Source organism: Pristiophorus japonicus, chromosome 18, assembly GCF_044704955.1.
Source record: "Pristiophorus japonicus isolate sPriJap1 chromosome 18, sPriJap1.hap1, whole genome shotgun sequence".
NCBI lineage: Eukaryota > Metazoa > Chordata > Chondrichthyes > Pristiophoridae > Pristiophorus > Pristiophorus japonicus.
This window is the reverse complement of record NC_091994.1, coordinates 15528654-15542924: the sequence shown is the minus strand read 5'-3', so window position 1 is coordinate 15542924 and position 14271 is coordinate 15528654. Positions and strand designations below refer to the sequence as shown.

General features: G+C 46.2%; 1 protein-coding gene across 8 annotated transcripts in view; it reads right to left on the bottom strand.

Moving 5' to 3' along the window:
• LOC139228566 (transducin-like enhancer protein 4) overlaps positions 1-14271 on the bottom strand; it is a 211216-nt gene that overhangs the window by 177639 nt on the left and 19306 nt on the right. For 4 of the 8 annotated variants that reach the window (XM_070859683.1, XM_070859689.1, XM_070859687.1 and 1 more), the window contains exon 3: positions 11655-11730. In XM_070859683.1, coding sequence (XP_070715784.1) covers positions 11655-11730 — 76 coding nt within the window. The remainder of the gene's footprint in view (positions 1-11654; positions 11731-14271) is intronic. The other 4 variants (XM_070859685.1, XM_070859690.1, XM_070859688.1 and 1 more) reach the window with 1 other exon arrangement.

Genomic DNA, 14271 nt, shown 5'->3' with positions numbered 1-14271 from the left:
TCAGGAGGGGGGGGGGGGGGGGGGGGGGGAGAAACCAGGGACTAATACCGGTTTAGAGTCGGGGGCGGGGGGGGGGGGGGGGTTGGTGGTGATGGTTTCGAAAGGAGTGAGGGGGAGGGCATTGTCAACCTTATCGGAGATTCCTCCGCTCATTCGGATCCGATGTAAATTATGCAATATAAATAATTTGTAGCAAAGATTGCACGGCACGGCACCAGTCACCTGTACCTTCTTCATCTTAAATCCACCCAATAAATTCTTGGAGCCAGGCCTACGAGCTGTTTAACAAGTGCTGCTCAGTGTCTCAGGGCCACAGGCAGACTGGAGCCGCGATCTACATCTAAAGACCAGCGCTGTCTTCCCCTCTAAACCATGCTGGCTTCAGATTCCTTCTCTGAAAGAAACTCAATAAAGGGAGTCCATACATCATAAAATCATACAGCTTGCTGCTCCGATGCATATGCGATTTTATCTAAAAAGGTTATAAATAACCTTGATGGTGATCTTCAGTCACTTGCTCAAGGGAGGTGGTGGGGCTGGGGTGAGGAGGAGGGTCTTCTCTGGAATTTAATACTGAAACTGTGCCAGATAATATTAACCAGTTATTCTTCGATTTAAGGCCGCAATGCCTCACAGCCGCTCTCTGTGCTTAACCTTTTCCGGCACATATGTAAAATGCTGCAGAACAAAGTGCTCTCCCTCATAGAATCATAGAGATTTACAGCACGGAAGGAGGCCATTTCAGCGTATTGTCGGCCGGCGCGGACTCAAAGAGCTATCCAGCCCAATCCCACTTTCCAGCTCCTGGTCCGTAGCCTTGTAGGTTACGGCACTTCAAGTGCGCATCCAAGTACTTTTTAAATGTGGTGAGGGTTTCTGCCTCTACCACCCTTTCAGGCAGTGAGTTACAGACCCCCACCACCCTCTGGAGGAAGAAATTTCCCCCCAAATCCCCTCTTAAACCTCCTAATTACTTTAAAATCTATGCCTCCCCCCTGGTTCTTGACCCCTCTGCTAAGGGAAATAGGTCCTTCCTATCCACCCTATCTAGGCCCCTCATAATTTTATACACCTCAATAAGGTCTCCCCCTCAACCTCCTCTGTTCCAAAGAAATCAAACCCAGCCTATCCAATCTTTCCTCATAGCTAAAATTCTCCATTTCTGGTCCATTTTTTTTTTTTAAGATCTTTTTTCTGCAGCCGTGAAGTCACCCGTTGACCTCCGTTGAGGAGTTCCGGCGCTGTGCGTGGTGAGGGAGTCCAGGGTAGCGGAACCGCGGTCAGTGACAAAGCCTGTGATAATTGGCCAGTGAAGGCGCTGCCCTGTGCGTGGAACTTCAGCTTTACGGAGCGGGGAAAGTCACGTAAAACGATAAGATAAAAAATTACATTAACCGGTGATGATTCAGCCATTCACACCCCATCTAGACTCATCTTTTACATAACACATAAAATAGGAGCAGGAGTAGGCCATACGGCCCCTTGAGCCTGCTCCGCCATTTAATACGATCATAGCTGATCTGATCATAGACTCAGGTCCACTTCCCTGCCCGCTGTCCATAACCCCTTATCGTTTAAGAAACTGTCTATTTCTGTCTTAAATTTATTCAATGTCCCAGCTTCCATAGCTCTGAGGCAGTGAATTCCACAGATTTACAACCCTCAGAGAAGAAATTTCTCCTCATCTGATTTAAATGGGCGGCCCCTTATTCTAAGATCATGCCCTCTAGTTCTAGTCACCCCCATCAGTGGAAACATCCTCTCTGCATCCACCTTGTCAAGCCCCCTCATAATCTTATACGCTTCAGTAAGATCACCTTTCATTCTTCTGAATTCCAATGAGTAGAGGCCCAACCTACTCAACCTTTCCTCATAAGTCAACCCCCTCATCCCCAGAATCAACCTAGTGAACCTTCTCTGAACTGCCTCCAAAGCAAGTATATCCTTTCGTAAATATGGAAACCAAAACGCACGCAGTATTCCAAGTGGAAACAAGTTGCTTCCTAACCTGCGCCATTACCATCTCAGTTTTGCCCATCATCCCTATTGTCTCTTAAATCTCTCCTGCCTTCCACCCAATCACAGACCTTCCCTTCTGTTCTTTCCTCCCCTCCCCCTGCACTGCCTTAAGAACCTGTTACATCTCGAACTTTTCCAGTCCTGACGAAGGGTCACAATACCCGAACCATTAGCTCTGTCGCTCTCTCTCTCTCCACAGATGCTGCCTGACCCGCTGAGATTTCCAGCGCTTTCTGTTTTTATTTCGGATTCCAGCCTCCCGCAGTGTTTTGCATTTGAAGATTTAAAAAAAATTAAAGCAGGGGTGCTACAAATCCGAAATAAACCAGAGGGAAAAACAAATTGCTGGAAACCCCCAACGGGTGTGGAGAGAGAGAGGAAAGTAGGGTTAACGTCTCGGGTCGATGATCTTCCGTCAGAATCGCCCCCTCACCCACCTTCCTCCCTCCCTCCACAGCCGCTGTTGCTAGCATTTCTCCTGTTTTTATTTCAGGAAGATTACATGTTGGACTTCCATGGGGAAGCTATCCTGCATGCGCACTTACAATTTCAGTGAGAATAATGAGCAGAGGAAATCTATTGTACCCCCACCCCCTCCTCCCACTCTTGTGCTCAGTTAGCAGGACAGAGAGCGAGGGGTTACAATTTCCTCCACTGCTCCCGGGCTGCGGAGGGGTGGGGAAATCCCTGCTCCTGATCCTTCTCCAGTACTCCTTGAACCATAGAAGGAGGTATTAAGGCAATCAAGGGATATGGGGATAGTGCAGGAAAGTGGAGTTGAGGTAGATGATCAGCCGTGATCTCACAATGGCAGAGCAGGCTCGAGGGGCCGAATGGCCTACTCTGGCTCCTAATACCTTATGAGACAGCACAGAAGGAGGCCGTTTGGCCCTTCATGCCTGTGCAGCTCTTTGAAAGAACTATCCAATTAGACTCATTCCCCTGCCCTTTCATAAGAAGAACGCAAGGAATAGGAGCCGGGGTAGGCCATTTGGCGTCTCGAGCCCGCTCCGCCATTCAATAAGATCATGGCTGATCTGATCTTGGCCTCAACTCCACTTCCCTGCCCGCTCCCCATAGCCCTCAACTCCCTTATCACTCAAAAATCTGTCTATCTCCTCCTTAAATATATTCAATGACTCAGCTTCCACAGCTCTCTGGGGCAGAGAATGCCAAAGATTCATGACACTCAGAAGATATTCCTCCTCATTTCAGTTTTAAATGGGTGACCCCTTACTCTGAAACTATGCCCCCTAGCTCTAGATTCTAGATTCCCCATAACGCTGAAAATGTTTCCTCGTTAAATATTTCTCCAATTCCCTCTTGAAAGTAACTACTGAATCGGCTTCCATCACCCTTTCGGGCAGTGCGTTCCAGATTATAACAACAAAAAACAATTCTCCTCATTTCACCTCTCCTCGTTCCTGCTGGAACATCTGTATGTGGACACAAGCTAAAGGCTGGCTCGGGTTTACCTGTGATAATGCCTGAAGTTAAATAGCCAGTTGACATCCTCTAGGCTCGCATATCAAGGAAGACTCCTTGGATAAGATTTGGGAGAGAAACTGGTTCCAGCTGGCACCTGTGGAACCATACCTCAGGCTTCGGGAAGTGCGGGGGAGGGGGGCAGAAAATTGGAGGGGGGGTCCAAATGCCAAACAAACACGCAAGGTCAATCGCAATACCAGCAGGTCAGTCCTACAAAACAGAACTGACCAACTTGCAGCACAAAAGACTAATTCTAAACGTGTCTTGCATTGTACTGTGTTACTCAGCTTCCAAGGGAGGGAGCGGAGACAAAGGACAAGGGCATGCATGTTGGATGGCCATTTTGCAGTCCCACCACTTGTCCAACTACATTCCAAAAGTGAAAGCTTGGAACAAGAAAAATGACAGTTGTAGGAGAAATCGAGTTGAATTTGATGTCCAGCATTTTTTTTTTAACGCAATGGAGGGGAGTTACATTACACTTTTTTCCAATTGCAACCACAGAGGTACATAAAAGTATACAAGTCTGTCGCACTTCGGTGTCAAAAGAACAAAGGAAAAGCATGAAAGCCAGTCCTTTCCTGTTCGCAGTAATGTGGCCTCTTCCCCAGGGGCAAGAATCATCGTTTTTACAAGCCGTCCCAAATCTACAGAAACGTTCCTCAGCAATTAGCTTCAGGATAATGATGATGACGGCAACAATGTCAACAACAAGTTGCACTGACAGGGAGCTTTTAACTTCGAATAAATACATGTACCAAGAGGCTTCAAAGAGGACAAACAAGTCGTCAAGGATTTTGTGCTCAAGTCCCACTCCAGAGACTCGAGCACAAAAATCTAGGCTGACACTCCAGTGCAGTGCTGAGGGAGCACTGCACTGTCGGAGGGGCCATCTTTCGGATGAGACATTAAACTCTCAAGTGGACGTAAAAGATCTATTTCGAAGAAGAGCAGGGGAGTTATCCCCGGTGTCCTGGGCCAATATATATATCCCTCAATCAACATCACTAAAACAGATCCTCTGGTCATTACCACATTGCTGTTTGTGGGAGCTTGCTGTGCACAAATTGGCTGCTGCATTTCCCACATTACAACAGTGACTACACTCCAAAAAGAACTTAATTGGCTATAAAGCGCTTTGAAACGTCTGGCGGTCGTGAAAGGTGCGATAGAAATCCAAGTCTTTTTTTAGGTCCAGAGACAGCAGGAAGGCTCATTGTCAATGGCAGAACAGAGAGAAGAGAGATGTGAACAGGACGTGAGAATCAGATTGAGGAACACAGGGTGGATCAGCTTGAAGAGGTTAGGTCAGTGGAGGACATGGAGAGAGGAATTTCTTGAGGTTGAGGATTTGGGAGGTCTACTGGGATAGGGATGACAGACGAATGGGACTTCAAGGGTGAGACAAATGTTCACACAGAAGCCACTGGAGAGTGATCGGGGGATGGGAAGCATGAATCCTGGCTGATTTATAATTTTCCCTTGCCCGGGGCAACAAGACTATTAGCTCTCCAATTGCTGCCTCAGCTAACTCAACACAGACTTGGACTCAAAACCCAAGATCTTCTGGTCCCAATGTGCAGTCCTGCAAACTCCTTTACCTACTGAGCCATGAGGGAAGCCTCATTTATGCTAAATGCTGATCGCATCATTGGAAACCCAGCTCGGAGAATCTGAAGATGAATTATGAAGCACAGTTCCAGTGGTGAGACTGCCAAAGCCTCTTAAAGCCCGGATTATCTGTACTTACATTAACTCCACTCCCTTAAACTGTCAGACTCAGTCACTCCCCACATGATGTAATAGTTCAGCCACAATATTTATGTTGCAGAAAAAAAAATGGTTTGGTTTAATTCTTTGTCGGGAGTCAGTATTTCAAAGTGGCCCTCTCAGTCCCGCTGCTGTGTAATTAAACCTGTGCAGGCTGCATTTAATGTTTGCCGAATTGCAGAGGAGAAACATGCCTCTGTTATAAGCCCGACTGCAATACCGTAAAACTACACAGTTACTTTTACATAATAATTACACAGAATTTTACAGCTCAGAAACAGGCCATTCGGCCTCACAGGTCTCATCATCACCATCATAGGCAGTCCCTTGGAATTGAGGAAGACTTGCTTCCACTCTTAAAATGAGTCCTTAGGTGGCTGTATAGTCCAATGTGTGAGCCACAGTCCCTGTCACAGGTGGGACAGATAGTCGTTGAGGGAAGGGGTGGGTGGGGCTGGTTTGCCGCATGCTCTTTCCGCTGCCTGCGCTTGATTTCTGCATGCTCTCGGCGATGAGACTCGAGGTGCTCAGCGCCCTCCCGGATGCTCTTCCTCCATTTAGGATGGTTTTTGGCCAGGGACTCCCAGTTGTCAGTGGGGATCTTGCACTTTATCAGGGAGGCTTTGAGGGTGTCCCTGTAACGTTTCCTCTGCCCATCTTTGCCTTGTTTGCCATGAAGGAGTTCAGAGTAGAGCGCTTGCTTTGGGAGTCTCGTGTCTGGCATGCGATGTGGCCTGCCCAGCGGAACTGATCAAGTGTGGTCAGTGCTTCAATGCTGGGGTTGTTGGCCTGGTCGAGGACGCTAATGTTGGTGCGTCTGTCCTCCCAGGGGATTTGTAGGATTTTGCTGGCGGCCAGCATCAGCGAATCCAGCAAGTTTATTTTGCCGTTACCACTGGCTGCGTGGGACAGGTGGGTGAGGAACAGGTCCTGAAGCCACTTGAGAGCAGCTCACGTGCGAGCCAACAAAACCTCTTCCTTCTGGTTTAATTTACATGAGAAACAAGACTGCAAGCCAGGATTCTGCTTTGAAACTGTTTGCTCGTTAAGTTAAGGAGCCAGTCAGTTCAATAGGAACCCAACCACAGTCATGAGGTCAGCTTCTCATTATTTTTCTCCTGTGGCTAGAACATGCTGTACCCTCTTATTTAGGCTTCCCATTATGCCACGGCATATTTTTCCCATTAATAATCATTAGTCTATGTCATCTCTGAGGACATGTGTGGGAATCCCCACCCAACCCAATCGTGAAACTGGGAGGGCCTTGGGGTGGGCGGTGTGATGATGAGAAGTAAAAGGACACAACAGTGCCTCTGCAAAAAAAGTGATCACAGAGTGCTTCAGCCTCAGCAATGAGAAACCCAGGGGAGAAACAATGCACTGAAGGAACTGACGGCGCTACTAGAGTTTAGTTCTCCTTTAAGACCTCATGGGCAAGTTATCCAGTTAACCTTGAAATCCCTACTAACATTTTAAGACCAGCTAATACTTTTGAATCCACATACATCCAATACTTTCTTACATTACAACAGTGACTACACTTCAAAAGTACTTCAATGGCTCTACTGTGCTTTGGGATGCCTGGAGGTTGTAAAAGGCGCAAAATAATTTAGAGTTATTTCCTGCAGGGGTGTAGGCTTTTGTCAATGTCCTGATCTATGAAAATGGTTATTAAATCCCAGTGTTGCTGCCAACAGTGGATCATAGGAACAGTAGGCCATTCAGCCCCTCGAGCCTGCTCTGCCATTCAATTAGATCGTAACAAAACCAATCCTGTAGCATGCTAATCTCGTTACCTCAAACTTTAATAAATGTGCACTTGTCTTGAAAATGTTTCTCATGTTCAAATGTCTCGGATCACTTCACACAATAAATGACTTTTTGTAGAGCAGCCACGGTTGTTATACGGACAAACGAGGCAGCCATTCCATGCCAGCAATGTCTCACCGCCACAGTTTTTAGACATTAAAGGTTGAGGGAGGAATGTTGGCCAGCACACTGGTTGGTAAGCTATTAAAGTTTATTATGCAACATAAAATTACAAAGCGCTTAGAGTTAATCAGGGCCAGTCAGCAGGCATTTCCAGATGGCAAATTGTGTTTGTCCAACCTTATAGAATTCGTTGATCAACAAACAGAGGGTTTATATGCATTTTCAAAAAGCATTTGATAAGGTGCTATGTAAGCGACTCATGGTGAAGGTTGAATCCTGCAAATCCCCTGGGAGGACAGACGCACCAACCTGAGCGTCTTTGATCAGGCCAACATCCCCAGCATCGAAGCACTGACCACACTCGACCAGCTTCGTTGGGCGGGCCACATTGTTCGCATGCCTGACAAGACTCCCAAAGCAAGCACTCTACTCGGAATTCCTACACGGCAAGCGAGCCCCAGGTGGGCAGAGGAAATGTTTCAAGGACACCCTCAAAGCCTCCCTGATAAAGTGCAACATCTCCGCCGACACCTGGGAGTCCCTGGCCAAAGACCGCCCTAAGTGGAGGATGAGCATCTGGAAGAGCACTGAGCACCTCGAGTCTCGTCACCAAGAGCATGCACAAAGCAAGCGCAGGCAGCGGAAGGAGCGTGCGGTAAACCAGTCCCACCCACACTTTCCTCCAACCACTGTCTGTCCCACCTGTGACAGAGACTGTAATTCCCGTATTGGACTGTTCAGTCACCTGAGCACTCATTTTTGGAGTGGAAGCAAGTCTTCCTCGGTTACGAGGGACTGCCTATGATGATGAGTGCCACATTAAGCTGAAAGGATTGCGACCACACAAGTACATTTCTCACCTGGAAAAGATGCAGCAAGTGGTGTTCTACAGGATCTGTATTAGGCTCGCTGTTATATTATTTTACATATATAAATGACCTGGACTTAGGAATTAAGGTAACAATGCTGAACTTTGGCAATGACAGCGAATTAGAGAGTTTGACAAATTATGACGAGGTCTGTGCAAGACTCCAGGAGGGGCAGATTGAAGGCAGATGCAGTTCAATGCAAGAAAATGTAAAGCAATACATTTTGGAAGAAAGAATAGGGAAAGGAATGGATGCCTTAAATGGCAAGATTTTCAGTAGAGCAGATATGTCGATGTGTAGTTACGCAGGTTATTAAAAGATGGCAGTGATAGTAGATTAAAAAAAAGGTAAGTTGCACCCTTCCTTTTTTTAAATGTAGACTCATTAAACATTAAAGCAAGCAGGTAATGTTGAACTTGTACTGCGCCTTGGTTAGGCCACTAGTTTTGAGGGATTCGAGGTATAAAGGGACACTTGAGAAGTTAGGGCTTTTTCCACAGAGAAGATTAAGGAGCCACCTGATAGGAGGTCTAGTATCAAGGGTTATGAAGGCAAATACTGATGGATTGCTTCCATTAGTCAGCATGATGCTAACAATAGGGCACAAATTTAAACAATCACCAGAGAATTAAAGGAGAGGTTAAAAATAATTCTGTACACATAGGATGGCTAAAATTCACTGCAACAGATCATTACTTGAGGCATAAATCCGTTTGAAAGGGACTGTAAATAGTTGCTTGGAAAACAGGAGTATTGTCAGCCGTGGCTCAGTGGGTATCACTCTCGCCTCCGAGTCAGAAGGTTGTGGGTTCAAGTCCCACTCTAGGGACTTGGGCACAAATCTAGGCTGACACTCCTGTGCAGTACTGAGGGAGCGCTGCACTGTCGGAGATGCTGTCTTTTGGATGAGACGTTAAACCGAGGCCCCGTCTGCTCTCTCAATTGGACATAAAGACCCCATGGCACTATTTGGAAGAAGAGCAGGACAGTTAGACCCCTTGGCCAATATTTATCCCTCAATCAACATCACGAAAGACATATTATCTGATCATTATCACGTTGTTGTTTGTGGGAGCTTGCTTATGCGCAAATTGGCTGCCGCAGTTCCCACATTACGACAGTGACTCCACTCCAAAAGTACTTCATTGGCTGTAAAGCGCTTTGAGACGTCCGGTGGTCGTGAAAGGCACTATATAAATGCAAGTCTCTCTTTTATTAGAAAGAGTAAATCGAATGAACAGGAGCATGATGGCTCATAATGAGAAACATCAATGGCAGAGACTTGCTGGGCTGGCTGGCCCGATTCTATGCTGCAACACCGCGCATGCATGGCCATGCAGCAAATCTAAAGGAACCGCGCACAAAAACAATGAGAGGGAGCATTCCTCAAGGCGGGCTCTTTGCTGGAACTTGACGTCTGGGAAACCGCTTGTCTGCATTTGCATTTAAAATCGGCAGATCAACATTTCCCGTGCCACATGGACCCTCGCCTGACGCCAACTACCTGCAGCGGGGAAACGGTTGAAATTGCGGGTTGAATGCTGACAACTCCCATGATGACACGTACATGCAACACGCATGCGCAAGTGCGTTGTCACCTTGCTCCCCCAGAGATGTTTTGCTCAGATCCTGCGGCCTAACTGCAAACTAACCCGATTTAGTCCCACTCGGAGCGGGACAGAGGACGTCCAAATTCAGCTCACAGAACGGTTCCCGCCGACAGTTCATTTTTACCTCAAAAAAAATATATCTATATTTCTAAATATTATCTTCAGAAGTAAATGGGCCCTCAAATAGGAGTTGATCTGGTTCGGAAGATCTGCCCGGCACTCCAATATTGATTGCATCAGACAATGCATCAGGATGTGTGATGAGTGCGGGAGGAGGGATGCAGAGAAAGCTCCTGCTCAGACCCAGTCTCCCAAATCCCTGCCGTCCGTTGGAACAGGAAGCTTCTGTCTCCGGACATCTTGTTATGCCTCACATTAAAAACAGAAAGTCACAACTAACAAGAGTCCTTTTTATTCTATCGGGATTACATTGCTGCCTGTGTCATTCTGCCTGGCACCGTGCTCCAAATATTAAAGGATACTTCACAGAATGAGGGGTTATTTTTGTCTCTTTCTTTTTGAAGTGGTTCATCTGGCACCCAGTGACATAGATTGGATCCCAAACAGGAAAAGATTAGACAACTTGAACTAATGCTTCGTTTATGTCAGGACTGCAAATATGCACAAGGAAGGCATTTGCACTGACTCAGAAGCATATGTGTCCAGTCTTTCTTGCCAACATTCGCCCCTCCTTTCCTGAAGGCCTTGGCCCTTTGTTGGGGTCTAGTTCAATGGTGCCAGGCATCCAGCAGTACCTCATCCAATGCGTGATCCTTGGCAGTGGAGTACTGGCAGGCTATTCAACAGCTAAGCACAATCTTGTCTTCAGTCGACATATGTACACACACACAGCGCGCAGATGGGCAGACACGCGTGCGTACACGGGCAGACGTGCGCTCTCGTACACTGACGCAGACAGAGACACACACAAGCAGGAAAGCCGTGGCAATTTTCTACGTCCTAACTAAGGGGCGCAGTGACCAACTGCAGTGCTCAACCATCATCCTACAGGGCACAAACAACACAGAAACAGGCCATTTGGCCCAGCAGGTCTATGCTGGTGTTTCATCATATTGTCATCTAGATGGGTTGGAGGGGAATTTCCTAGATTTTCCCCCCCTGCCCCCCAAACATATAAAAGTTACTGAGGGGGCTCGACAAGGTAGATGCAGAGAGGATGTTTCCACTCGTGGGGGAATCCAGAACTAGGGGGCATAGTTAAAGAATAACTGAGATGAGGACAAATGTCTTCTCTGAGGGTTGTAAATCTGTGGAATTCTCTGCCCCAGAGAGCTGCGGAGACTGCGTCATTAAATATATTTAAAAGGTGGAGATAGACAGATTTTTGAACGACGAGAGAGTGAAAGGGTGGGCAGGGAAGTGGAGCTGAGCCCAAGATCAGATCAGCCATGATCTTATTGAATGGCAGAGCAGGCTCGAGGGGCCAAATGGCCTACTCCTGCTCCTATTTCTTAACTTAAGTTCAAATTGACCTGGGTTTTTTTTTAAAATCTGTTTTTTTGGACTCGCCCAGGACATCACATGGTTTCGGGTGGGGGTGAGTGTATAAGCATAAGCGATCGCAATTGTGCGAGACAGGCTGGATGGACCAGAAGGACGTGTTCGTCATTGTTCCTATATAGGTTTAGGTTAGCCTCGGGTAAATGTTAACCCCCAATGGAAAACTCCTGCAGATTTTAGCGTTATACAGTATTAAAAGCCAGTGCCTGCTTCAGGCGGGTAATTTAACACCTCTCAGTGAATGAAGTGGCACAGGGCTGCCTCTTGTATAAACCCTGGATGACCCTAGCTGAACATGATCTCATGGGACCTGCAACTATAAGCAAGGGCCACTAAGAGCAGTAGAATTCTCTCACAAGAGCCTGGACACAGGGAGCAGTTACATTAAACAGACATTTTCACAGTGTATATGGGAAACCATAATGGATTGTATTGGCATACATACTTGAGTACATACCATGACATAATGCCGTTGCATTTCTGTCTTTTCACTGGCCAGCTTCTCACATTCCAGCTTCAGACTGCAATAAAAGAAAGAAAACAGCTTAATACCCTTACGTGAAACGATGAGAGAAGTACATGGGTGGCAATCGACAACCTTCACATAGCAGCATCATTCAGTCGCAAGATGTACTGAAGCAACAACAGAAGTTTTTTTTCCCCACCAACTAGCAGATCCCCATGGCATTGCTCAGAGGTCTAAGGATAAAAAAGATAGACTTGCACAACCACCAGACGTCCTAAAGCGTTTACAGCCAGTACTTTATTTTTTTGAAGTGTAGTCACTGTTGTAATGTGGGAAACGCGGCAGCCAATTTGGGCACAGCAAGCCCCCACAAACAGCAATATGATAATGACTAGATAATCTGTTTTTGCTATATTGATTGAGGGATAAATATTGGCCTGGATACCGGGGATAACTCCCTTGTTCTTCTTCGAAATAGTGCCATGGGATCTTTTACGCCCACCTGACAGAGCAGACGGGGCCTCGGTTTTACGTCTCATCTGAAAGATGACACCTCCAACAGTGGCACTCCCTCAGCACTGCCAGCCTAGATTTTTGTGCTCAAGTCTCTGGAGCGGGACTTGAACCCACAACCTTCTGACTCAGAGGCGAGGGTGCTACCCGCTGACACAGCTGACATATGGTGTTATATAACAATAGAATTGTTATTAATGAAGTGTGACGGGTTAATGTGACCAGAAATGTGTTACAGGAATTAATACATCGGAAGACTGACCACTTGGTAAGAGCAGCCACTGCTCTTAAACCATAGCACTTAGCCTTGGCTCAGTGATAGCACTCTTGCCTCGGTCAAAATAGTGTGGGTTAGCCTGGTACGTCAGTGCAATAATGGGGAGTGCTGCACTGTCGGAATTGTCATCTGTCAGATGAGGCATTAAACCGAGGCCCCGTCTGCTCTCTCAGGTGGACGTAAAAGATCGAATGGCACTAATTCGAAGAAGAGCCGGGGAGTTAGCCCCGGAGTCCTGGCCAATATTTATCCCTCAATCAACATCACTAAAACAGATTATCTGGTCATTATCACATGGTTTTTTGTGGGAGCTTGCTGTGCGCAAATTGGCTGCCGTGTTTCCTACATTACACCAGTGACTGCACTTTTTTTTTTTGTACTTCATTGGCTGTAAAGCGCTTTGGGGTGCCCAGTGGCTGTGATAGGCGCTATGTAAATGCAAGTCTTTCTTTTTTGAAAGGAAGGGAGAAGTATATATGTCATTGGATTTGAATCGCTTTAGGTACACAGAGAAAATCAGAGTTGCAAAAGTGGAATTTAGTCTCAGGGTCTTACAATGTCAAAGCTTCAGTAGCATAATTATATAATTAGGAATAATGGAGGCATGTGAAAAAGGAACGGCAGTAGTTATGGGGGATTTTAACCGACATAGCGATTGGTCAAATCAAATCGCAGGGGGTAGCCTGGAGGAGGAATTCATAGAATGCATACGGGATTGTTTCTTCGAACAGTATGTAACAGAGCCTACAAGGGAGCAAGCCATTTTAGATCTGGTCCTGTGTAACGAGACAGGAAAAATAAACGATCTACTCGTAAAAGATCCTCTCGGAATGAGTGATCACAATATGGTTGAATTTGTAATACAGATTGAGGATGAGGAAGTTGTGTCAGAAACGAGCGTACTATGCTTAAACAAAGGGAACTACAGTGGGATGAGGGCAGAGTTGGCTAAAGTAGACTGGAAACAAGGACTAAACGGTGGCACAATGGAGGAACAGTGGAGGACTTTTAAGGAGCTCTTTCATAATGCGCAACAAAAATATATTCCAGTGAAAAAGAAGGGCGGCAAGAGAAGAGATAACCAGCTGTGGATAACCAAGGAAATAAAGGAAAGTATCAAATCAAAGACCAATGCGTATAAGGTGGCCACGGTTAGTGGGAAACTAGAGGATTGGGAAAATTTTAAGCAACAGCAAAGAATGACTAAAAAAGCAATAAAGAAAGGGAAGATAGATTACGAAGGTAAACTTGCGCAAAACATAAAAACAGATAGTAAAAGCTTTTACAGATATATAAAACGGAAAAGAGTGACTAAAGTAAATGTTGGTCCCTTAGAAGATGAAAAGGGGGATTTAATAATGGGAAATGTGGAGATGGCTGAGACCTTAAACAATTATTTTGCTTCCGTCTTCACAGTGGAAGACACAAAAACCATGCCAAAAATTGCTGGTCATAGGAATGTGGGAAGGGAGGACCTTGAGATGATCACTATCACTAGGGAGGTAGTGCTGGACAGACTAATGGGACTGAAGGTAGACAAGTCCCCTGGTCCTGATGAAATGCATCCCAGGGTATTAAAAGAGATGGCGGAAGTTATAGCAGATGCATTTGTTATAATCTACCAAAATTCTCTGGACTCTGGGGAGGTACCAGCGGATTGGAAAGCAGCTAATGTAACGCCTCTGTTTAAAAAAGGGGGCAGGCAACTATAGGCCGGTTAGTTTAACATCTGTAGTGGGGAAAATGCTTGAAACTATCATTAAGGAAGAAATAGCGGGACATCTGGATAGGAATAGTGCAATCAAG